Here is a 26,834-nt window from a genome sequence, read left to right on the forward strand (position 1 = left end):
TTCCTGCGTTTGACACGAATCCTGCTCGAGCAATGCTGTCAATTCTTCGTCTTGAAATTTTTTTGGCTGTCCAGCTCGCTCTTGGTCTGCCAAGCCGAAATCACCACTTCTAAACCGTGCAAACCACTTCTGACACGTTCGCTCAGCTAGAGCATGGTCACCATACACTTCCACCAAAATACGATGACTTTCAGTCGCACTTTTCTGCATGTTAAAGTAATGCAGCAGGACACCCCGCAAAAACACTTTATTAGGCACAAATTGCGCCATGTTCACTTAACTACAAACTGGTGTTGTTGACGCTTTAATCCATTGCCCTATACTACGAACGATACGCGATGACAGGGGTTTGCAACACATGTGTGGATACACGGAACTGTGGGACGCTCCGTTCGTTGCGCCATCTCTTGTCCACCCGCACGAATTAATTCCTAGACCAAATATTATCATGTAGAAATAAGTGAGGAGGGCTGGCGCCCCCTAGTATTTTTTCGATGCCCTTACGGATCCGCAATGTCCAACGTTGCTCAAATGCCTCTATCACCTCATGTTCTCTCGATATTAATTATCGACATTTTAGCTGTAGAGGGCTCTGTCGTGGCCCCATGAAAATGCCTCTTCGTTATTATTTGCATTGAAATCGCTTATTTTCACTTGTTTACTATTTAAGCGAGTTGTAGGGGTCTGGTGATCACACATATTTTTCGAGGGGTCCTATGGATGCATAGTGTCCAACGGCTCCCATGCCTCTAATAGCTGCCCCCTCTCGTTCCCTCGAGATAAAGTATTGATATTTTGCCTGTAAGGGATATATGAAATTTCAATCATTACGTTTGATTAAGAATTGAGGAAGGTATACCGTTGCCTCAAACAACACCTTTTATAATAATAATAATAATAATAATAATAATAATAATAATAATAATAATAATAATAATAATAATAACAATATATTATTATTATTATTATTATTATTATAACAAATCAAATAACACTCCTTGCCATTCATGTTCTTGAACTCGAAATACTAATTTATAGTTCTCTTTGTTAGGACAAAGCACATTTATTGTACTATTCTTCCAAATAAAACGTTTCACAAGTTACTTTACTTTCAATGTGTAAGTTCACATCATCACAAACAAACGTCTTGTTCCAATAGGAAAGTATTCTCCTCCTAAACCCGAGCCTGACCGTAGCGAAAGAGCGCGAACCTTCTTTAGGTGCTTAACCGGGTCCGATATTTCAATAAAAGAAGATACGTCCCACCACAAGAATATTTCAATAAAACAGGAAATGCCACTCAAACATTGTGATTACAAATGTATGGGCCGAATGACTTTCGATTGAAACCTTTCAAGGGTTTGAACGGACGCCATTTTAAACATTTTCATCTGATTATTATGGCTAACTAACTCGTCCAAGATATTTTACAGTTTGTGCCAAGTTTGGTCTCATTCTGCTGAAAGGTACGGCAGTTATGGCGTTTACAAAAAACATTATGTATACAGACAGATAGATAGACACACAGTAAGAGAGACACTTTCGAACTAAGGATGGTTTTCGACTCAGAGGGTGATGATTAACAAAAGTGCATAGAAATTTTACGGCATTTCTGACATGATGATCTCTCCAATAGGCACACCTCTGAAGAAATTTGCCTATTGTAGAGACTCACATGTCCGACATTCGGGAAAACTGCATTCTTCCGATCACCACCCTCTGTTACATACCCCTGATTAGATATACCTGCTTCCTCGTTTCCATGGCTTCACCTCGTTTTCAATTAATATATAAAACGGGTAATTCGCTCTCTTTTAACCCCTCTCAATTGCTGTATGTATTATTAACAAAAATAAAGAAAATACTCCTTGGAGTTGATTCGCACTGACGTCCTTCAGATTTGCAATCTAGTTCCTTAGCTACCACACCAAGATCGTTGCTGATTAAGTGTTTACTTATCGGCGTTTTTATTCGCATATGTATTGTATGTTCTCATAACGACATTTTTTTAACCATTTTTTCTCCAATTACCAGCTGTTTCTGGATTTCTCTTTCAGTGTCGTCATTTATTTACACCATGCACTATTCGTATTCAAACTTTGTGCCCCTCCTTAATATCTTATTCAAGTTTTGCTTTTCTCCTTATCCTTCACCACACATTTGATTGATTTAATTCTCATATTGTCAACGATTAGAGCGTAGGAATGCCACACTCACAAAGATGTACTGTACATTTACTTTTCTGACAGATATTACGTTTCAGTACGATTTCTTTAATAAGCGAAAGGCTCTAACAATGTAGGAAGTTATCATAGCACATCCTAATTCTCAATTATACATTTTCCCACAACATTGTTTTAAAAATAAAGGTTTTCATGATGTATAGAGAATAATACATGAAAAATGCATTTTACTTTACTTACCTTTCAATCAGAATGAATTCGTGCCATATTTTCGCACTTTTATCAAGACCGTTCTTCCATATTTCCTCCCAAATATCTCTGAATTTGTTAATGTCTCTGCAACGAATCGCTTCAATTCTGGACCAGTAGCGCAGAACTTCACACTTAGGATCACCTTTTACGCCAAATTCTAACGGGAAAACAAGTATATTATTATTCTATATTAACAAAACACCAAGGTAAATAATAACAACACATAATTTCTTAAAATGTAATTTATAGAAACTGTTCAGCGTTTTGTGCATACTCGTGACCGGAACATATAGCCTCGATGCTGACGCCCGCATTAATGTCCCCATTCATTCATTCATTCAAGTTTTTGTGCATACATTGTATCTACCAAGTATGTAATTGGTAAGTTGCGCAGCAATAATTTCCTTTGCCAAAGGATCCGTTGGAGATCTACGAGCGAAATCATATTCCATATATCTTCGACAGATTTCAATATTTACTGACATTCATCACGCGTCTCTTGCACTAAGGCACTTTAAGAGGTCCCACTCGTTTCCGTACATTTCTGGTAGCTATTGTTCATAGATCGGCCTCAGGATCTCTTCCAGGTAGCACTGCAAGTTGATTTTGAAGTTGTTTCAATCTTCACTCTGCCTTGGTGATAGTAGCCGGCAACAGGCATGACGCCTTTCGAAAAAACCTCTTTTCATGCTTGGATGCAGTTTGTGAAGAGCTTCGCGAATTTGTGATTTTACAGTTCTCCAAAATATATTTGCGCGCATGAATTTTTTAAAATCCCTTAAAATTTTCAGTATGGTAACAATGCACTTGAAGGGAACAGTCTCGCAGTAGTGAAGCATTTCCAACACACTTTGTTCCTTGCTTTACGAAATATTCAGCTCCTATCTTATTACTTAATGCAATGTTACTTTGGAATGCGTCGGGTAGGGAGGATTCTATGTGTCTGGTGGGGAGGTTTGCGAGCTACAGTGAAATTTAGAGCTATGTCTGTGGTAGTTCACAACCAGAAAGTCCACACCTGCCGAATTGATCCAAACGGAATAGCTAGACGAAGAGTGTTCTGGGAGAAGGCAGCAATTCTCCAGTAGCCAACTTGACAGAAATTATAGTGATTGGTATAGCAACTTGAACATTAGTACCAGGTGTGATCAGAGTTACCTTCGCGGATGGAATACTGAAAGGTGGAAGGCAAAGAGAAACCACTACTCTCCTTTTCCCTAGTTCGCTGACAGCAAAATGAGAACATATTTACAATGGTCTTTCGCAGGTCAAAATATAGTTCTGGAGGTAAAATATCCAGCCATTCGGATCTCTGGGAGACAGATGGCTTGGGAAGGACAATTGACAAGACTGTCGCAATGTAGGGAAGATAGATAGGGAAGGAAAGACATGCAAGAGCAAAAGGATTAGAATAGGGATATGAAATGTACGCACCATGTTACGGGGAGGGAAATCAGAAAATCTTAAAGAGAAAATGAAACAAAATAATCTAGATTTAGTAGAGGTTTGTGAAGTTAGAGTTGAAGGTAATAGAGTGTTGAACAGCGAAGGATATAGAATGTTTTACTCAGGTAATGAAAAGATGAACATAACGGTGTAGAAATAAATTATTTGTATCACTTAAAAGATAAGGTAGTGAAAACAGAAGGTGTCGATGATAGAGGTATGATTTTAAGACAAATGAAAAAAGAAGGAACTAGTAGTGATACGGACATATGTACCGACAGCTTAGAATACAATTGAAGAAATGAAGGAAAATTCTGAGAAAATAGAAGAACTTATAGACGGGGAGAAGAGTGTTGCATGTATAATTGTAATGGAAGATGTCAATGTAGTTTTGGGAGGAAAACAGGGAGGTAGTGTTGTAGGCAAATGTGGTTCAGGCGAAAAAAATGAAAAGGGAAAGGTACCGATCAATTTCTGTAGACGGAATTTACTAGTAGAATTGGGAACACGTTGTTCAATCAGTACAAAAGAAGAAATACATGGAAATTCCCAATAGACGACGGAAGATGCCAGGTAGACTATGCTATGATTCAGGAGAGCTTGAAGAATAGCTTAGAGAATGCCAAGACCCTTCCTGGGGCTGACATTTTCTCTGACCATAACATTGTGCTGGCCGAAGTAGATATTCGCCTGAAAAATGTAGGCAGAAAAAAGTAGACAATAAGCTGTTGAATACTGAGAAGTTGAAAAAAGAGGAAGTAAAAAATATTTCCGTTGGGAAATTCGAAGAAAAATATTCAAAGAAGAGAAGGATTAGTAGAGGTAGAAATAGACGATGGGATCATATTTAACTTTTGATACAATAAGCTGCAGAATTAGTAGTACGATATTGCGATGAGAAAACGGTTAAGAAATCATGGATTACAGAACAAATTTTGCAAAAACGGAGGGAAAAGTAGACGTAGAAACAGGTTGCTACAGAAGAGGTAGAAAGATGTACCGGAAGTTGAACAACGAATATTGCAAAGGGAAGCAGACAGAGCAAGGAAAGAATTTTACAAAAGAACTGGGAGAACATACAAGAATTGGGAACAGTAAGAAAATATGAGGAAATGTACAAGAAGCTGAAATCTATGGAACTGCGGAGGAAACAATTGGGTATTACGATGGCAGAAAATAAGAGAGAGAAATGAAATCTTAAGAAGATGGAAAGAATATGTTAATAACTTATATGAGAGTAGGGATAGACCGTGAGGCCTGGATGTTGAAATAGAGAATGAAGAAGACGAGGATGATAAAGGTTAGCATTCTTCGGGATGAATTTGAGAAAGCATTACCCGAGATTAGGAATGGAAAAGCAACCGGGATAACCGAATTCATTAAGAATATGGGAGACAAGCGCAAGAAAAAATGTTCTGACCCTGCAACGAAATATATGAAACAGGAGAGTGTCCAAAGACTTCCTGACGACGATCATGATAGCGATGTCTTAGATATCGAACTCAAAGAGATTGGAGAATTGTAGAACTATTAGTTTCATATCTCATGCAGCAAGAAATTTGTTTCGGATTCTGAACAGAAGGTCATATGGTAGAAAAATGAAAAAGTTTTAAGGGAGCAGTTCGGGTCCAGGAGAGGAAAGGGCACAAAATATGCAATTGGATAATTAAGGATGATCGGTTAAAGGTTTATAGAAAAAAGGAATGAGGTGTATTTGGTATTTATTGATCTAGAAAACGCTTTGAACGGTTGAATTTGGAATTGTTTTGGAAATTCTAAAGAAAGTTGGGTTGGAATGGTAAGATCGAAAACTCATAAGAAACTTATATATGAACTATACTTTTATATATATATATATATATATATATATATATATATATATATATATATATATATATATATATAAAAGAAACATATATGGACTATACTTGTTTTAACAAGTAAGTTTTAAAATAATGGAGGAAATGATAGAGAAGAGTGCAGTTGAAGGGGAGTTTACCAGGAATGATGTCATTTGTCTACATTATTTAATATCTATCTAGAAGAGATAGCGAAACAGAGCCTACAAAATGAAGACGGCATTTCAGTAAAAAGAAGAATGATTAGAAGTGTACAGTTTGCAGATGATAATGGCGCTTGTTGCAGAATCTGAAAAGAAAATCAATGAGATGTTAGAGAACTTGATGAAGGGCTGTGAAAAATATGGGATGAAAGTAAATGTTACAGAGACAAATCTCATAGTGATTTTAACGAAGGAGTCAGTTTCAAATATAGAAGTGGGAGGATAGAAAGTAGAACAGGCGACTAGTTTTTATGCCTGGGTAGTACTATTAATGATGATATGAGTGTGAAAGTGAAAGGAAAGCAAAGGTAGGAATGGCGAAAGAAGCCTTTAGGAGGAAGAAAGTACTACTTTGTGGGATCTTGAATAAATAGTTGAAATAAAGACCCACAAAATACTTCGTGTGGAATATTGTAATGTATGGGTCAGAAACATGGAAATTACGCGAAAATGATGAGAAACGACTGGAAGCTTTCGAAATGGGTGAGGAGAAGAATGGAGAGGATTAGCTGGATCGAGCGGAAAAAGAATGAGAGGTTGTTAGAAATCATGGCGGAGAAAAGAACAATTTTTAATATTATTAACATTAGAAAGACAAATTAGTTGGGATATTGGCTAAGAAGAACTGTTTCATGATGACAGTGCTAGAGAGTAGGATGGCACTAAAGAGAGGGAGAGAGCGAAATTGACTATAATTATTGGGCAATGTTAAAACAGAAAAATAGTACACGAAGACGAAGAGGTCAGCGGAAGATCGTAGAGCATGGAAGCTTCTCAGTTGCAGCAAGTGCCCTATCAGCAATATTAGAATACCTATGTAGATCATGATTTTATAAGGATACATATATGCTACTAAATTGTTACTAAAATGGGCTTAAATATTTTGTCTTCCCAGTGTGAGAATCGATGGGAAGATACCAGGGATTTCCTCAGGGATTTATTTTCCTCTTCAGAATTTTGTAGAATGTTGTTGAGGAGAAACATGCAATGACTTTTATTTTTTAGGCGAAAGTATTAACATTAGGAACAAAGTTTGTAAAGGAGATTGGTTTAAGAAATCTGCATTATATATTTGCCCTTTCTGTGTATCTGTCCGTCCAAGAGACGAAACAATTACAGGGATTACTAAATAGACCACCATCAAATTTAGTCAGAATATAGAGAGCAAAAAGTTATTATTCGAGTTTACTTCACTTTATTCCATCTTCACTCTAATCTCTCTATTAATCCAAAAGAGATAGAAATCTACTACACTTTCATTTTTAATATTAACTGGGAAAATATCACGCCTTATAAACCACTCCTTCATATAATGTACACGTGTTTCTACATACGGATTGAAGAAGTAATTTTATGCTTTCCCGTCAAACTCAGTGCAGCTATACATTATAAAACAACCAATAATGATGTGTTATATACAGGGTATTTGAAAACAGTACCGACAACGTTTAGGAGGTGATTCCTGACACCAAGATAAGACAAGAAGTATTGGCCAACCTGGGTACAGAAATGCTTCCTTTCGGAGTTATAGGCTGCCGAAAACATGAAACAATGAACTTTAAAGGTCCATAGATCCAACGCTACGGCACCTACTGTAGTCGGGTCAAGACTTCACTTAGGAACTAGTATGTTCCTTATCCAAATATCCATGTTTTAGAGTCCTGCGGTACTCACGCAACAATTTTTATAGATGGACTTTGGCTACAATCATATAATTCGAAGTACTCACCAACTACCCCTATAAAAATTGTTGCAAAAGTACCGCACGACTCTAAAACATGGATATTTGGATAACGAACATACTAGTTTCTAAGTGAAGTCTTGACCCCACTACGGTAGGCCCGATAGTTTTGAAGCTTTGGACCTTTAAAGTTCATTTTTCCGTGTTTCAGGCAGCTCATAACTCTGAAAGGAAGCATTTGTGCACCCAAGTTGGTCTATACCTTTTGTCTTATCTTGATGTCAGGAATTACCTCCCAAATGTTGTCGATGTTGTTTTGAAACACAATGTATGAAATGCAAAGGAGGAGATTGTGATATATATATATATATATATATATATATATATATATATATATCCAGGGTGGCCGATTTTAATGTTTCCACGGAAATATCTCGAAAACGGTTGAACATAAATGAACTGAACACAAACTTAAATAGAAAATTCCATGGGGACAAATTGAATGGTGATGTCGCGATGCTCACCAGAGGCGCTCTTCAAGGAGGCCCGGGGTTCAACTTTAAAAGTTTAAATAGAAACATGGGCCGAGTGAGACCTTGTTCGATAAATCTTTAAAAACTAAAAAGCGATGTAACAAAATATTTTTCATATCCGTCACTGTATTCAAAATGGCCGCCAAGATATGTTACCTGTATCAGATAAACGTCCAGTAGTACTAATATGAAAACGGTTGAACATAAATGAACCAAACAAAAACTCAAATAGGAAAGACAGGGCAAATCGAATGATGTTGTCGCGGTGCCCTCCAGGGCCGTTTCTCATGGGGGCCCAGGCCCAAATAAGAAATTTTAAACGAAAATATGGGTCAAGTGATACCTCGTTTGATAGATCTTCATACACTAAACAGCATTGTGGCAAAACATCGTTCATATGGGTCACCGTTTACAAAATGGCTGCCTAGACATGGTGCCTGTATCAGATAAAATGTGCTGTACCACTAATATGAAAACGGTTGGAGATAAATGAACAGGAAAAAACTCCTATAGGAAACTACTGAGGGTATTTATCATTCCACTCCTCAGGAATAATCCATCGGAGAAGAAGATTATTAAAGTATAAGTGACATAATACTAAAGAGGAAATCTAATTCTTAGAAAATTATCTTTCTGATCTCCCTCCGTAAGTGGGTGAATCGAAAATGAATGGTAAAATCTCAAATGAGAACCAGACTTTTACTTGCAATACGTATGTTTTGTCTGTAACATTTGGATGTATAAGTGATTGATACAGTAATGAACCAATATTGTGGAGACGATTTTTGAGCAAAACCAACGTTTGTGCACATTGTTCCAAAATTGCGTTGTTCGACAAATTGGTTTCACATTTCAGTTGATTCATTTTTGGGCAAATCATTGCCTGCAATCAAAGTGGAAGGTACAATTTAACAAGAATTTTACCTCCTTTTTTTCATTACAGACATCTATCTGTTATAAGAACATATTTCAGATAATTTTGTTTTGTAGGTACAATTTACAAAAACTAAAGCTCTCATTTGCAATTTCATCGTTCCTTCCCGCTCCGCTTCACCCACTTACGGAGGACGTTGGAACGATGATCTTCTAGGAATTAGTTTTCCTCCTTTGCATTATAGTACTTTTATCTAATCATCTTCTTCTCTGTTACAACATTTAGAGCCGTGGAATGATAAATATCCTCTGTGATTTCCTATAGGAGTTTTATTCTGTTCATCCGTTATTATCTTCAACCGTTTTCATATTAGTGGTACTGGATGTTTTATCTGGCCATATCTTGAGGCCATCTTGAAAACGGTGACCAATATCAACAATCTTTTGCCACAACGCTGTTTAGTGTATGAAGATTTATCGAACGAGGTATCATTTGACTCATATTTTCGTTTAAAATTTCTAAGTTGGGCCTGGGGTCCCCATGAAAGGCGACCCTCGGGGGCACCGCGAAAACATCATTCGATTTGCCCCATGTCTTTCCTATTTGAGTTTTTGTTTGGTTCATTTATATTCAACTGTTTTCATATTAGTGCTACTGGACGTTTATGATACAGGTAACATTTATTAACCATCAAAAGTAGCAGGTAAGTAATTTTTCAAGCTAACGCCAAAGGACAACATTATGAATAAAAAAATGTTACACTAAATAATGATGAACTTAACATAGTTTACATCACAACATTACACATTTGAAGTAACAGTGTAGATAGAATAATGTGCTAAATAAATTATGTTTTCACTTTATTGCTTTTTGGACAGAAAATAACATGGAAATAAGACAGAATTCGTCATAAGCTAGACAAAACAGTCTTTGTAGTCACAAAAATTTAACAACGCACATTTTGTATCGCAAAGTTCCCAGGTTTCAGTTACTTCCAATTCTTTTTCCCCTTTGCCTGTCGCTAGTTATAGCCGTAACTATAACAAAATTATCTTTTAGGCTGGTCAGGCACGTAGCCAAGGGGTTGGTCTGGGGGGTGCGGACTTCCCCCCCTTCGAGACCAGAAATGAAAAAATTAAGGAAGGATGAAACAAAATGAAATGAGAAAAAGAAGGATCAGCGTTAAAAATAAACTACAGGAAGCTTTTTTTTACTCTTTCTTATGAGGAAATTTGTATTACTTGCAATACATGGTTGCGAGATGAGCGATATATCCTGGAAGAGTCAGGGAATTTGAAATTTCTAGAAAAGTTGGGGAATTCTCAAAATTTCTGCTACTAGTCAGGGAGATTTCAAGCTTCCGAAACCGTAATGCCGTTGTGTAACAGCGTGGACATTTTTTATCATAATTTTTCGTCATCGCATCCTTGCAATATCAAATATGTTATTTCAAAAACAATTTTCAACTGCTTCTTTAATCTGTCATTTGAAACAGACAGTAGTTGACGGAATAATAAAAAAAATATATGTGGAAAGAAAGTTCTGTTAACATTTGATTCAACAGAAAAAGGAACGCAGATATTGTAAAAATATTTTACAAGACTTTATTGAGTATGTACTTTTTATAATAGTGAATATGTACTTTTTATAATAGTTGAGACCATAATGAAACCAAAATTGTTATATTTGAATGAACAAAGAAAGGAACGTAAATATTGTAAAATCTTTTTCAATAAGTTTTTTTTAAAATTTTTCTCGAGACTTCTTCATAGTTTATTAAAATACTTACCAACATATTCTCACAAACCAAAAAATGTTGATAGTAAAGTAGTTTAGATTGATCGAGCTCCTGGGCCTTCAGAATTTCATGTCATCCCCCCCCCCGCTGGTTACGAAATCCTGGCTACGTGCCTGGGCTGGTCCCTATCTGATATATTTTGTTTGTGGCATCTTCCCTTTCTCATATTCTTCACAATCAGCATGGTCACGTTATACATCCCGACGTCATGAAACGTTTCCAAACTCTCTTAAAAGTGATGGAAAACAGGTATGATGAATTGAAGGATATCCAAAAGATAAGCCGCCTTCTTAGCTGAAATCAGGTTAGGTTTTTGTACCTTAATTGTGGGTTCAAACATTCAGCATTCTTTCTTTTCTTTTAAAACTGACAGATCTGCATGGCTGCTCTTCATCCAGTGATGTTTTATAAAATATCATACCAGGCTTTGCTTTCCTTATACAGAAGCCATTTCACTTGTTTCCAAACGAAAGGATTACCATCTAAATCTTCTTTGTGCTTCTACAGATCGCTCGTACAGACAACTTAGATCACCTGAGCCGTGTTGTTGCAATCTTACACTTAAATTACAAATCGCTGAGCAAAGCAACGTTTGTTTATAAAATAATAAACGTGTGACAGTCTCGCTAAGTAATAGAACACATTATGGACACTAGTTCCTTTGCTCATCGATTTGTAATTTTAGTATAAGTTATTCAAGATAACAAAACTAGTATGAATCAGATAGTTTTTGCAATCTCATCAAAAATATTTCAGATTACAACAACGTTAGTCACAGCTAAATCTTCAAATTTATTTTGGAAAATTTCCGCTTTTGAATTATTGTCCGTTCACTCTAGGATGGAAAATTGTTAATAAACAACAATTGTAGTGCGAGCGTCAAAACCTTGCTTCTCACCCCTACATGGTTAATTCATGGTTGCCAGGCACATGAATCGCCGAACCGAATGTACCTACCTCTGCACAGTCGTGGACCAAGTGTTATTACTACATAAATTGCTGCTTTTGAGATGACTGAGATATTAACGTTATGACAAATCGAGTTAGTTATTATGTAACACAATCTTACATATAATGCACACTCAATTTTGTACAAGTGTTCTTGTTCGAAAGTGTGCGAAAACCTTGTACGCCTGGCAATATTGGAAGATGGCAGTTTGTGTTGTAAACAATAAACAGAGAGAGAGAAAACTGTTAGGTTTGCTGGACAGCATTGTTTTCATAAGGCAACAGAATTATATTGTACTGATTGTAAACAAGGGCTGGGAATTTCGATGCGAGTATAGGTGGAAATATTCTCGCCACATATTGCCTATTGGTGGAGGTTTGCAATGTTGCAAACTGCTAAGTCTAGAGTTTCATACTAATTGAATGAGCTTTGAGAATGATTAGTACGGTATGATGCAATAATTATATACTAACAACCATAGACTTAAAGTATTAGGAAATAAACCATGCTGCTGTAAGAAGAATATAATACACATTGAATTACGTGTTCAAAGTACAGTATAAAGCGAATTTTAACATTTAAACATTTTAAAGTTTTACACATTTGCCCTATATATATATAAACTCATGTGTGTTATGTTCCTTGTCAAAGTTGTTCAAGATGAGTGCACTTTGTGATTCAACATACATCAATCAGTCTGATAGTCTAATTTTTGGCATACTCTTTTTTATATTCCAGAGTCAGGAAATCCATCTGCTTCTTAAATACGTTCTCAAATTTCAGTTAAATTTTTAGGGAGGGGTGACTGATACACTTAGATTTAACATAACCCTAACTTCGTTGAAAATTCCGTTTCTCATTAAAGTAGAGAATAGAAAAACGCTACCCTGTCTTCGTTTCTTGCTATCTAAATTTACTGTTAAACTAGTTACGGAACGCGTAACTACACATCAGCTTTACCAGCTACGCAGTGTCTTCCCGTTTTTTGGAAGAACTTGATTAGCATGAGTTCACTTGGCAGATGAACAAAGTGTACCTGATGTTTTAAAACATACGCTCAAACTGCACATATTTCTTGGTGTGGCAGTGTGCAATTCGATGGTAAAATACAAATACTGCATTACTGGTGACTTCCAGTTAAATAAATGCAACTTCATCAGCAACCCTTTGTCGAAGATTATCCAAAGTGGTTGGTATTGTTTGACATAGAAAAAATACTCGGAGTTTTACATAAACCCAGAAAAAGTATTATAGTGGCGATAAATCAGGTGAACAGAGAACGAGCGGGCCACACAATCTCACCTCTATTGCCAATCCGTTATTTAGAAAATTCCGCGTTAAGAAATTGTCCCATATTTACACCGTTCTGCGGTCTTGTACATCTTGCTGAAATCCTCTGTGGGCAAAATTGTCTTCTGCAGCATCTCTCATTACTGGAACTATTTGATTTCGAAACATATCTTTACACAGTTCAGAAGTCAAATTTTTATTAATAAAAAAGGGCCCAATTATAGTATATTTAGCACTGCCGCCCAGATATTCAACATTTCAGAATGTAGAGTGTGGTGGAAAGGACCAATGAGATTGCTGTCAAATCAAAACCTGCTATTACGTCTGTTAATGTAACCGGTTAGGTGGAACGTACCTTCTTGCGAGAACACAATGCTGATAAGAAACGTAGAATCATCATTAATTTGTTTCATCATATCTTCACAAAATTCTGCACGGCGATCAAAGACATCTTCATTCAGCTGGTGTATCAGGTAAATTTTGTATGGGTGAAACTTCATTTTCTTCAACATTCTTCTCGCAGACATATAACTAATGTCATATTGTTCCCCCGCTTTATGAATGCTAAGTTGAGTATGATTGCTGTTTCTCGCCGATTTCGGTTTACCAGGAATGTTACAATCCGTAGTTACCGTTTCCTCGACGCGTCTTACGATGCACTCAACAGTAGATCTCGAAATTAGGATTTTGCGGAACGCGATTTTTTTTTTTTCGTTGAGTATTACCCTTGCTTCAGCACATGACCTCTGGTTATTGCCCATCCTTGTATCATTGAGAGCGTTAGAACATTACTTTGAGAGCTCTAATATAAACCGGTTGAAATACAGTTGAAATACAGCTTGAGTGTTCAGAGGTTCTCTGTAATAATGCTTACGGCTACCAATATCTAATGGCTTCTACGTTGCTGGACCGTAATTTACAATCAACCATAAGTGTTTACAGAACATGACATAGGCGTAACACAGATGTGTTTTCTGGTCAAATGTTATTTGTTCCACTAAATTTATAAGAGATCATTTGCTCTCTTAGATCTACCGATCAACTTTACATGTTCATATTTACTTTCACTTCTCAAATGAAATTATATGCAGTTTCAAGTCAGATCGTTACTATGCACATCTTCATAATCATAACAACAAAATGATGATGTCCTTTTAAACTTTAATAGATCCACCGATCAACCTTACGTGTTCACTTTCAATTTTACCTCTCAAGTAAAATCGTATTGCCTATATTCAAATCAAAATGCCATTATACCTATCTACATAAATATGACAAAGATGAATATCTTAATTCTCTTTTGACACTATGTCCAATTACACTAATTAACAAATTTAAACTTTTTGTTTGTTACATGAGAAAAATCATCTGATCTTAAAGGAACTTTTTGCGCTGAATTCGAATATGCACTCGGTTACTCTCCATCACGTACAGTTTTCCCGTAACAGAGGGATTTTCGGGAAATTCCCTCAAAAATTTCCCTTTTTCAGATATTTTATTCCCCTAGCTCCTGTCCCCTTACATATAGTAACATAGAAATTATACCTAAGCATACCTTGATTTATATTTAATAAACCCTAAAAGTTTCGTAAAAATCGCTTTGTTCTTTCTAGAGAAATAAATATATTTGTATGTATACTGTGTGCACTGTTTATTGCACCTGATAGTAATGCTTTCAGATCTCCTGAGTTGGGGTAAAAACGATTTGCTTTATTACTACAAACACAGACATAAAAATGAATATTTACAATAGTCACAACACACCTGTATTGCTCTCTGTAAATTAGAAACATGTATAAAAATAGAATGTACTTCCAACGTATATTTTTTTAAAACGTACAGTATATGTATATCTTAATACATGTATATACAATTCTCCAAGTTTTTTCGTTTTGTTCATGAAATGGTTATCAATATTTGTTATCAAATGTAACAGAACGGTATCGTTTCCCCCTTCCCCCCGCGCATTTCTTTCTTTCTTGTGTTCTTGACACCTGGTGAGGGAGTTTTGTACATTTTTATATTGACGTGTGGTTTAACAATACTTCACTTTCAAAGTTGTCTTTGCTGCTAAGAGTGCTTTCATGTTTGATCTTAACGGCATTATACCCAACTAAGACCAGAAGTTTAGTTTGTGATCAGTACAATGGCGTCAAGAGGACGGCGTTCGTGTGTTAACTCACCAAATAGTTTTTGTTATGTGTGTGGCCAGTTTGTAGTTAAAGGACAGTGTAGATCCATTACGCCATCGGTGAAACTAGCATATTATATATATTTCGGATGTCGTGTGGGAGATCAGGACAAAACTTGGGCACCCAACATAATTTGTGCGTCGCGCTACGTCACTTTACTTGCATGGGCCAAAGGGAAACGGAGGTTCATGAAATTTGCTGTACCAATGGTGTGGAGAGAACCCACCAACCATCTGGATGATTGTTATTTTTGTCTCACAGTAGTTAAGGGACATTCTAAAAAAAGCAAATACACAATAAGTTATCCCAACGTTAAATCCGCAATTAGACCTATTCCGCACGGGGATGAACTTCCACTTCCCGAGCCCCCTACCAACTGGGAAGAGATATGGCCAAAAGACTCTGATGATGATCATGTCCTTGATGAACCATCGACATCAACATGTACATCCAAGGATCCAACGTTCATCCCTGACTGTGTTCGCGAGCCACATTTCATCCGGCAATGTGAACTTAATGACCTAGTCCGTGATTTGCACCTGACAAAACAAGAGGCGGAACTTCTGGGATCAAGGCTCCAGCAGTGGAACTTATTGGATGCAGAAACGAACATATCAGTGTACAGGAAAAGGCATGTTCAATTTTCAAGCTATTTCTTAATGCAAGATAATGTGTGCGTATGTACGGATATAAATGGATTGATGGCGGAGCTAGGAATTCCTTACGTTCCAGAAGAATGGAGGTTATTTATCGACGCGTCAAAGGTCAGCCTTAAAGCTGTCCTTTTACATAATGGAAATAAAAAACCTTCTATACCACTTGCGCATTCAGTGAAGATTAAGGAATCCTATGACACCATGTCAACTTTGCTAAATCTTATAAATTACAAGGACCATTGTTGGCAAATATGTTGTGATCTCAAGGTAGTTGGTATTTTATTAGGACTGCAGTGCGGTTACACGAAGTACCAATGTTTTTTATGTTTATTGGATAGCCGAGCTGATGACAAACATTATGAAGTGAAGGAATGGGAACCTAGAGTGAATTACATACCTGGAGAATGCAACGTGAAATACGCTCCTTTGGTAGATCCTAATAAGATATTACTACCGCCACTTCATATCAAGTTAGGACTTATGAAAAACTTTGTCAAAGCCATGGACACATCTGGTGAAGGTTTCAAGTATTTACGAGATAAGTTCCCTAACCTGAGTGATGCTAAGATTTCAGCGGGAGTGTTTATTGGTCCCCAAATTAGGAAATTAATGCTTGATGATAGCTTTGACAGCAAGTTAAACAGTGCTGAGCTAGCTGCCTGGACAGCATTTAAGTGTGTTGTGCGCAACTTTCTGGGCAATAACAAAGCTGAGAGTTACACAGAAATCGTACAGGACATGATACAGAAATACAAAGAGTTGGGTTGTAGGATGTCTTTAAAAATCCACTTTTTGCACTCCCACCTCAGCTTCTTTCCTGCTAACCTAGGTGCTCTCAGCGACGAACAGGGGGAAAGATTCCACCAAGATATAATGGCAATGGAGAAAAGGTACTAGGGACGATGGGATCCTTCAATGATGGGGGACTATTGTTGGGGTCTTGTTAGAGAATGCAACATTTCTTACAAAAGAAGGAAGTAGTGCACGTTTTTGTAACTCAATGGAAGTTTCATATATTGTGATAGTTTTGATTGTCTTTTCATGACCTTTTGGTACATTTGTATTATTGTAAATTGTTTATTGTAAATTGTCACACTTGTAAATTATATTGTATTATATTCTATATATGTGTTTGTGGTAATAAAGCAAAACGTTTTACCTCAACTTAAGAGATCTGAAAGCATTACTATAAGGTGCAATAAACAGTACACACAGTATACATACAAACATATTTATTTCTCTAGAAAGAATAAAGCGATTATTACGAAACTTGGAGGGTTTGTTAAATATGAATCAAAGTATACTTAGGTATAATTTCTATGTTAGTATATGCAAGGGGACAAGATCTTGGGGTGTAAAATAAACGAAAAGGGAAATTTTTGAGGGATTTTCCCGAAAATCCCTCTGTTAGGGAAAATCGTACGTGATGGAGAAAAACCGAGTGCATATTCGAATTCAGCGCAAAAAGTCCCTTTAAGAACAGGTATTTCCTTTTATGCAACAAAACCTTTGTTAACTAGTGTTATTAATTGAAACATCCATGTCCCAACGGAGAGCTAGAGTAAATCAACTTCCATAGTGTTCATAAGCTTACAGAAAAAATGTTAATTCTTGAAGAATATTATTATTACAATCTAGTGTTCTAACTTTCTTGGTTTGCAAGTTTTAGCAGCAACATCACACAACATGACCAGTTCTTGAACCAGTTTTTCATTTATCAACCTCAAGTACAAAGATATTATTATTTTTGCGATTTATGTGTTATCTAGGAGGAGAACGAAAAAAATACTTAAACTAAAAGCTGCGTATTTTCGGTAGCAGTATCCGGATCTGCATTCATGGAGAGGATTTCTCTTTCGAATTTTGGAAAGATGATGTTAAATTCATTTTCTGTTAGTTGAATAGATCTTTAAAAATGATTGGGCACGTACTTAAATTGCAAGTATATTTCTTGAGGTGTATTTAGATTATCACCAGCCTTGGGTGACGTACGTGCGTACGATTATATTCATTTTTTTTATTGCTATTTCAGCTCCATCTAGTAGAATAACGAAAATGTGCTTCAAATAAAAGTTCTTTATTTTCGATCGGAGAATCAGAATCTGCAATAAAAATAACGGGTTTCCATTTAAAACTTTCAAGTTGGCTTCCGGGGCCCTATGATGTCCCCCCTGGGGGCAATTATTGTTCCCAGAATTTTATTGGAATCTGACATGGGTACTACATTAGGGTGCAGCCTTTTACCACTTCTTTTCGGAACGAAATGTAATACCTGGCAAAAGTGGTCCACCCACACGGACATTACAGGTATAGATTTTTTTCAAATCGGATAATATCTTCTGTGAGTACTATCGCCTCAAAGTTTCAAAATTTCACTGAAAATTGGAAAAAATACCAGAAGTTCATGAATTTTAGTTATGTTAAAGTAAACATTTTTTGGTTAAATACATGTTGGTTGCTTAGAAACTGACATTCAAGTATAAAAATGCCAGTTATGTGCCCTTGGGAGAAAAGGGATGCCTCCTCTGGGGCCAGAAAAGGAGACAAATTCAGTTCATTTAAGCGGTTGTGCAGGTCCTCGCTCACCTGGCCATATAGCCTGCCCAAACTTCCCAGAGTCTACCACGTGGAGGTGGCTGCACCTAGGGCTCCGGCGCCAGCCCTACCCAACCAACCAACCATATATGGAGCCGGATGAATTAATCCAATTCGTTACTGTCAGGAAAAATTGTCACAAATTGGGACTTTGATTGCAATTTAGACACAGCTTTCCTAGAAAGTAAGGTTGACCTGATTATCCCGTCCCTAGCATCACTGCCACATAATCGAGAGGCTGCTTCAGTGACTAATTTCACTATCCGTTCTACTGCCATCGTGTGGCATGGATAGACGGTGGAGGACTATTCTGGCACAATGTTGTCAGAAAGTGAAAGTTTGTCCATGAGCTATTTGTTTGATACCGTCCTTAGAACTGGTGGTACAGTTATTGAAACATAAGTGCTTTCCCAAAAGATCATTTCAGTGTAATCTTTCGCCTCAAAATTCAGTCTGGGAGGGATGTTATATCTAATAGTGTTATGAAGATTCTCTGCTTCGTGTTTTCGAGCAATAAGAATCTTACGTAATGCGCCTTGTCGGACAGCAAGTAGACCATCAGTCATCATGGCGAAAAGAACATTCTCTGGGAGTGCGAGAAATGCATTCGTCTGAATGGATGAACGGATTACAGCCTGGTATTCATTTGGTAAGTATCTAGACCTACGAATGGTCTCAAAGACGTGACGAGGACCATTAGCGTTGGAAGACTTGAATAAGTATCTCAGGTCTTTACTGAGTTTTCTAAGGTCTTCTGACTATGATGAGATAAGTCACATATTATTGGTTTGAATGACACCACTGGAAGCTTTTCACAGTTAGATAGTTTTGAACCTATGGGACCTGTGTAAGAATAGGGGCTTGAATTAGCACCAATATGCGTGAAGAGAGCTCGGAAAGGCAGTTCATTAAAATGCAAGAGACAAATAGTCTGTTAGTTTCTTTAATTTTCGACGAATACCTCCCTTCCAACCAGTGTTAGTGTTTGTTCCATCACACCCAACAAGCTCAACTTCATCAAAGCCACCTTCGATTTGGTTCATGATGTACTCGAAAATAGTCGTGGTCTCGTCATGGTTAGAGCCAAAGGATGGTGCCACGTCACCAACGTATTGAGAGTTAGGTTCAGCCACAAGTGATAAGTGCTCTTCTCTAACGATGCCTGCGTGTATTTTAGTGTCTTCCCTTTGACCATCAAAGTATAGGCTTTCAATGGGATCATCATTTCTAGAACTTTCTTTTAAATTCCGAACAACTTTATGTTTCGCACGCCTTATTTTGCTCCTGTCCACAATTAAAGACGAGTTATGTTGCTATGTTGTTGAGAAGTTATAATTCCAGCCTTTAAAGCTGTCCGAAGCACAGTTGATGTTATATGTGCAAGCCCTTTCACTTACATTGTATCTCTGAGCAATCATAGCAGTTTCAGTCAAATCTAGCTTCGGTTTAGATGTTCTGTCTCTGGGTTTGGTCTCTTCCTCATAAGAGCTTTCCTCTGCTTTCTCTTCAAGTTCTGCTTCATTGTCACTGAAGTCATTTTTGTGATATAAAAAATAATATTGACATTTTAAAAAAAGAAATACTGAATTTTCTGTGAAAATAGTGTTTAGCAAACTATTATCTGTAACGGCCAATTCATATAAACTGAAGACAGCAGTAACCAAATATAACGCTTGAGAAATGGCGCCCAATTTGAAGCGTATCCGGTTCGTTCCTGACAGTGACGCTGAGGTACGCAGATCGGGACAGGAGAAGGGCGTTGCAGTATTGTGAGGTGGAGGGGTGAGAGTGTCATGGTGAAAAATAACAATGCTCTGCTACCACTATGAACCACCAGTAGAAGGAAAAGGCAAGGACGAAAATAGCTGTAGAAACTCTTAATTGTACTGAATTTGCCCCTTTTGCAGGCCCCAGAGGAGGCATCACTATCCCACCGCAGGGACATATAACTGGCATTTTGAGACTTGAATGTCAGGTTTCATAGCATGTAGCATGTATAAATACAAAAATATGTTTACTCTGACATAACTAAAAATCATGAACAATTTTGGCATTTTTTGTAATTTTTAGTGAAATTTTGAAACTTTGAGGCAATAGTTCTCACAGAAGATATTATCCGGTTTGAAAAAAATATATACCTGTAATGTGCGTGTGGGTGGGCCACTTTTGCCAGGTATTACATTTCGTTCCGAAAAAAAAAGTGGCAAAACGACTCACCCTAGTACTACATTGTTCCATAATCTAACATTGTCAAATTTTTGTCATTTCGGAAATATTTTAGGTTGAAGAGATAGGAGACATCCTTATGATGATATTCATTTTTATTCAATTACAGCGCCATCTATTAGAATTACCAATCCGCAATAAAAATAGGGGGTTTTCGTTTGAAATTTTCTAGTTAGCTCCTGGGACCCTATGATGAGACCCCTGGGGCACTTGTTGTTTACAGAATTTATAGGTCCCCAACATTTGTACATTCTTAAGTAACTAGATCTGTTACATTTTTGTTGTTTCGGAAATATTTGAGGTCGCAAAGTTAGGGGACGTACGTACGATTTTTTTTTTTTTTTACGTTTACAGCGCCATATATTAGAATAAAGAAAAAGTGTTTCAAGTAAACGTTGCTTAGTTTTGATCGTAGAATCAGAATCTGCAATAAAAATAGGGGGTTTCTATTTGAAATTTTCTTTTTGGCCCCTGGGGCTCTATGATGGGACCCCGGGGGCACTTGTTGTTATAGAATTTTATAGGCCCCTGATATGTGTACATTCTTACCTAAATAAATTGTCAAATTTTTTGTCCTTTCGGAAATATTTGAGGTCGCAAAGTTAGGTGAGACACCTTATATATATATATATATATATATATATATATATATATATATATATATGGATGTTTACACATGTATGGATACTCACATGTGAATATACATATACATGTGGGCATACAATTTATTTCATATTGGAAAAATATTTCATAATAATATAAATATATACAGCTATGAGAAATCTGTCTCGTTGCAAATTACGTAATACCATGTAAACTTGATTTAGGCCTAGTGTCTATATTTTCTACCAAGGGTATATTGGTTTCTGTAATTCAGATTTGGTTCGAAAATATACAAACATAGAGAAGAAGCCATTCTCTTAAAGCTCGAAGCGACGCGATGTGGCTGGAAAACGTTAATGAACTTGTATGATATAAGGTAAGAAGTAAATTCAACGGATTTAATCTCGTATAGTCGATAGTATCACAAGCCAAACTGAAAACAAGGTTTATACCTGAGATCGAGTTCCATTCCGTTTGCTTATTATTTTTTTCATAAAATAATAGAACACGTATAAATTTTAAAATTGATACCAACTGAAACAAAGTAATACGGGAAGATATGTTATTTAAATTTCTCCTTAATTGTGACAAGTTTGATAATGTAGGAAAATGTAGTAGCGTGTAGGATTCTGGTCTGATCCAAACCCCTACCTCTAAGTGCAATGATATTAAAAGTGGATTCCGTTTCCAAGGAATATTTTATAATTGTCATCCCATGTTTATTCCTTTTAGCTCCCGGCATAACAATACATGGGATTATAGTTTCACAATAGGTGTTTTGTGTGTGTCTATGGGAAACTTTATTTTTCTTAAGTACTGGTTCGATTTGAGCCAAATTTAGTGGCGAATAACTCATCGTTTAAGTATTGGATGTGGCTATATTAGGTGGGTAAATTTGGTTCAGAGAAGCCTCAGATATATTCATAGACCTCCTTTATTTCTCGGTAACTACTTGCCGAATCTGAAGGAAATTTCATGGACAAATAGCCTATCATCTAAGAAATAAACACCGCTATTGCTAACCGAGTCGGTCAGGGTTAGCTTTTATTTCTCGGTAATTATTAGCTGGATCTGAAAAAAAATTGTGAGCAAGTAGACCATTGTCAAAGCAAAGAGGATCACTGTATCCGGTGGCTGAGCTCAGCCAAGTACAGGCTCGGCTCGGTAACAAAAGATGTGTTCTACAGCTTGGCAAGCAGAGAGCTTCTGCGCACGACCGACCATGTTCACCTTATAATAATTTATCACTAAAAAAAGCATTGTGCTCTCATGTTAAAGAACATTTCCAAGAAGATCTATACTTGACCTTTCACAAGTTTTCAACATATTAACAGTATGCCGTTTTCATAATATTTTGCTACATCTCTTTGATTCTACATCTGTTTCCCTGTAGCATCAAAGTTTACCTACTGCGGTTTTGAATAGAATGGTTTAATTAAGGTTATGGATGCTTAAATTAAATATATGTTGCTAAGTTCCTGATTAGCTGAATAGTTAACTCGTGCGACATCGGAATGCAAGATCCCATACTACCGAGAATAATAAAATAATCCACTGATGTTTCAGCATCATTAGCAACTGGAAAGTTATCTTAATTAAGAGGTATTGCACTCCAGCCCAAATCTCCAAAAAATATTGACACCTGGGAGGCGGTGGACAGACCACGCATCACCTAGTTGAATGAGCACTGTTTAACTGGTCATAGATCTGAATGAACTGTAGAGGAAGATAAACTAAGACCTCCTTCTATCTGTTAAAAAATTTCATCAGTTTCTCAATATTAAGCAGGCAGTGTCATTTGGGGACGAAATGGGGTAATTACTAAACTGAGTTTCAGATAATAAATTGATAAATTGAATATCTAATAAATTGAATGATATTCTACTAACTAAAAACACGGAACTCCCATGTCAATGAACAATCTTGTTCTCTCCCCCTGGCAAAATCTGAAATGGTATTGCTAGTTTGACGCCTAGGGCCACATAATTTTATTTGGCTCTCTCTCTACTATTTGACTGTTTCACATTTGGTTCACATACGTAGATATTACATAAAAAAATTGATACCACGTGTTAGAAATTTCCTGTGTATTCATTTCTTTAGTACATACTATAATACACTTTCCTCCTAGTGAATACACTTGCATTTCACAATGAAATTTTATGCATCCTCAACTGAATACTCAATCCATTATCAATTACAATTCGGCCATTGTAATTACCAACACATACTCTACATATTTTTTGAAGGAAGAAGCCCTGAAGTGATGGTCTTTGAAGGCGGAAATTTCTTTAGGTGTATAATGTGCTGACCGGGCCTACATATGGCCACTTTGTCTCCAACGTTATATTTCAAACTTTCCAGACCTGTATATGTAAAAATGTCTATCACAATGCTTTGCTACTTATTATGGGCAGGATTCGAAATTTCAGGTCTTTATCTGAAAGTTTAGTAACCATTTCTTTACGCACACATGCTTTTCGTGAAACTGAAATATTTAGTCACATATGACGACCTGGCAATCAATTATAAAATAGTACTACATGTTCTGATGTGTGTGTGTGTTTTCCCGCATTCCTATGATTGTTGGTACCGGTATGTGGTTCAACACCTTATCAGTTGGGACATTTTCCGGTACCTTTGTGGTGGACAAACATCGTGCTCGTGGGTTTTCTCGGGGTTCTCCCGTTTCCTCCCACTTTCTTCATTCCACCATTTCACTCATTTCTCATTATCACCGTCTCCTTTAGCCTAACCGGCATAACCGTGGGACGTTAAACTTAAAGATTTCATTTCATTTTTTTTCATTTTCCGGTACCAACACTTTTTAAGCCTTGGGGCTTCCTGACGGCCCCCTGGACTCCTAGCCAAATTTCTAAAAGGTCTCAACAATTATAAGAATATGTAAAAAAGTGTTGAAAACGTGTGTATGCTTTGCCGAATTACCTACCTCCTGGTGGTCTCACACTTTAACAAAAAGTGGTGTGTAAATATGACGCATACCACATCTATTGGCATTGCTCTGCTTACGAGATGGAGAAAGGTAAGGGAAGTGGAAAAAGGAGGTGAGCCGTGTGGGGGAAATAAACACACAAGTAAATTGGTACAGTACTTGTTGGTACCGATACAACCTTCAAATTTTAGTTTGCGCAGTCGTGTCGACTCCCAATAGCCAGTTTGTCACATGACATAATTAAAGAGCGGAAGGTGGGTTGAAATCAGGGACGCATTGATCATTTCATATGTTTGCTTCCCACGATTCTCAGAAGCTATAGAAACAGAAACAAACATACAATTATTCGAGAGGTACACTAGAATGGTCTAAGTTTGAGGGCTGAAAGCACATTTGCAAATCAAACAAATCATACATACTTACATACAATATGTGCCAAACTTTCAGACTATTTTATTTCCTTCTTTTGTCTAACAGAGCCCATTAGTTTAAACATAATAATACATTAACTATTTAATAATATTTATCGAATAAATATTACACAATCCTAGTTTCCCGGTATGTCATATACAGATTCATTAAATTAATTGAAACATATGGAATTTGAAACGGATAAGATATCTGGATTAGCAAAGGCCACAGCGTTAGATTATTGGTGAGGGTGTTAAGGCTAACTCCAAATTATGTAAGCCACAGTAGAACGGTAGTGTGCTTGTATCGAGCAGGCGGTAATAAAGTAAAATAGATTCTCTCTGTAATTTCCAAAAAGGCCAAATTATTAAAGTTTGGTTATATGATGTAAGCGTGGAGAAAGTGATAAGTGCAGAATGTATCGAGAGGAACAACATTTATGTGACGATCAAAGTGATGTGTTCGACACTAATAATATTCATGCTGAAATTGAGACTAAATATACACCAAATATAATTTCATTCAAATTTTGCATTTGGCCGTGTCGATAACACATACTCATTCAAGTTTACCTATAAAATTCACGGCGAAACCACATGATCGAAGGGGAACAATGGTTATAAGGAAATCCTCAGTGACAGGTCGGACCTAAAGCCATGCGATATTTCGATATATCGATCGATTGATATTTTCAAATATTGAAAAAAATTTAGATCAATATATTGATATTTTTTAATATTTCAACATTTTCGATATTTCGGTATTTTTCAATATTGCGATATTTTTCGATATTTAGATGTTACGACTCGTCGATACGTTTGACACTCAATATGTTAATGCTTTGCAATATTTAGATACTAGCATCAATTACCCGCTTCGCTGGGTTAAATTAAGAAAAACAGTAATATGGTTCGTTGGTCAGTCAGTTTTTACTATTACTAAAGCGCTCCTTGATATTGGTCATTTTCGATTATTTTTATATATCCCTTCTCCTCCCCATGTTGCGGGTCATGGCATCGGAAGTGTCGTTGTTCATCTCAGCGACCCCGAAAAGTATGAATTCGACACTGATATTGGTAACTTTGATTATATATATATATATATATATATATATATATATATATATATATATATATATATATATATATATATATCCCCTTCCCCTCCCACAATTTTTGCAGGGCTCCATTTGGATTTAAATGGCATCAGAAATGCCACTGTTCACCTCAGTGACCTTAAAAGCTATAGATTCAACACTAATATCGGTCATTTTCGATCATTTGTAAATGTCTTCCCCCTCCTTTAAGTTACATCGTCAAAGTGATATAACAAAAATCACTTCATGTTAGAACTTAATCTAAGTTGAAAATTTGATCGAGATCGGTCCGATGGTTCAAGAGTTATTAAGTTTTGTTTATTTTTGTATATCTCCTCATCCCATCTCCTCCTCTAAGTTCTATGGTCAAAGTGAATAGATAAATACCATCCCAGGTCCGAACCTCACATATGTTGAAAATTTGATTGAGATCGGTAAGGTGTTTCAAGAGTGAAGCCACATAAACAGTCAGTTTATTTTTATTTTTTTTTTTACTTACATCTCCGCCTCCCCCTTCTCTACGTTACACCGTCAAAGCTAAATGATAAAAAATATCCCAAGCCTGAACGTCATCTATGTTGAAAATTTGATCGAGATCGGTTGGGTAATTCAAGAGTTATTAAGTTTTATTTATTTTTCTATATTTGTCACCTCCCCTCCCCGACTCCTAAGGTCTATCGTCAAACTGGTATGATAAAAACAACCCCAGCTCCGAACTTCATCCGCATTGAAATTTAATTAAGATCGGTCCTGTGGTTAAAGCGTAATGAAGTCATAAAGACGGTCACTTTTATTTTTATTCTTTTTACATGTATCTCCCCTCTCTCTCCCATTCGTTGCGTTGTAAAAGTGAATTGAAGAAAACAACCGAGGCCCGAACCTTATCTATGTTGAAAGTTTGATCGAGATCGGTTTGGTGGTTCAAGAGTTACTAAGTTTTATTTATTTTTATAGATTTCTCTCCTCTCCTCCCCCTCCGCTAAGTTCTACAGTTAAAGTGATATGATTAAAAAAAACACCTCATATCGGAACCT

At 36.6% G+C, this 26,834-nt stretch overlaps 1 protein-coding gene across 1 annotated transcript in view; it reads right to left on the minus strand.

Moving 5' to 3' along the window:
* Positions 1-26,834, minus strand: part of LOC145692256 (RNA-binding protein 4F-like) — a 343,186-nt gene that overhangs the window by 192,469 nt on the left and 123,883 nt on the right. The window contains exon 3 of the mRNA XM_081767552.1: positions 2,424-2,592. Within this exon, the coding sequence (XP_081623678.1) occupies positions 2,424-2,592 (169 nt within the window). The remainder of the gene's footprint in view (positions 1-2,423; positions 2,593-26,834) is intronic.

The sequence above is a fragment of the Thermobia domestica genome, chromosome 8, assembly GCF_964235325.1.
Source record: "Thermobia domestica chromosome 8, izTheDome1.hap1.1, whole genome shotgun sequence".
Classification (NCBI taxonomy): Eukaryota; Metazoa; Arthropoda; class Insecta; order Zygentoma; family Lepismatidae; genus Thermobia; species Thermobia domestica.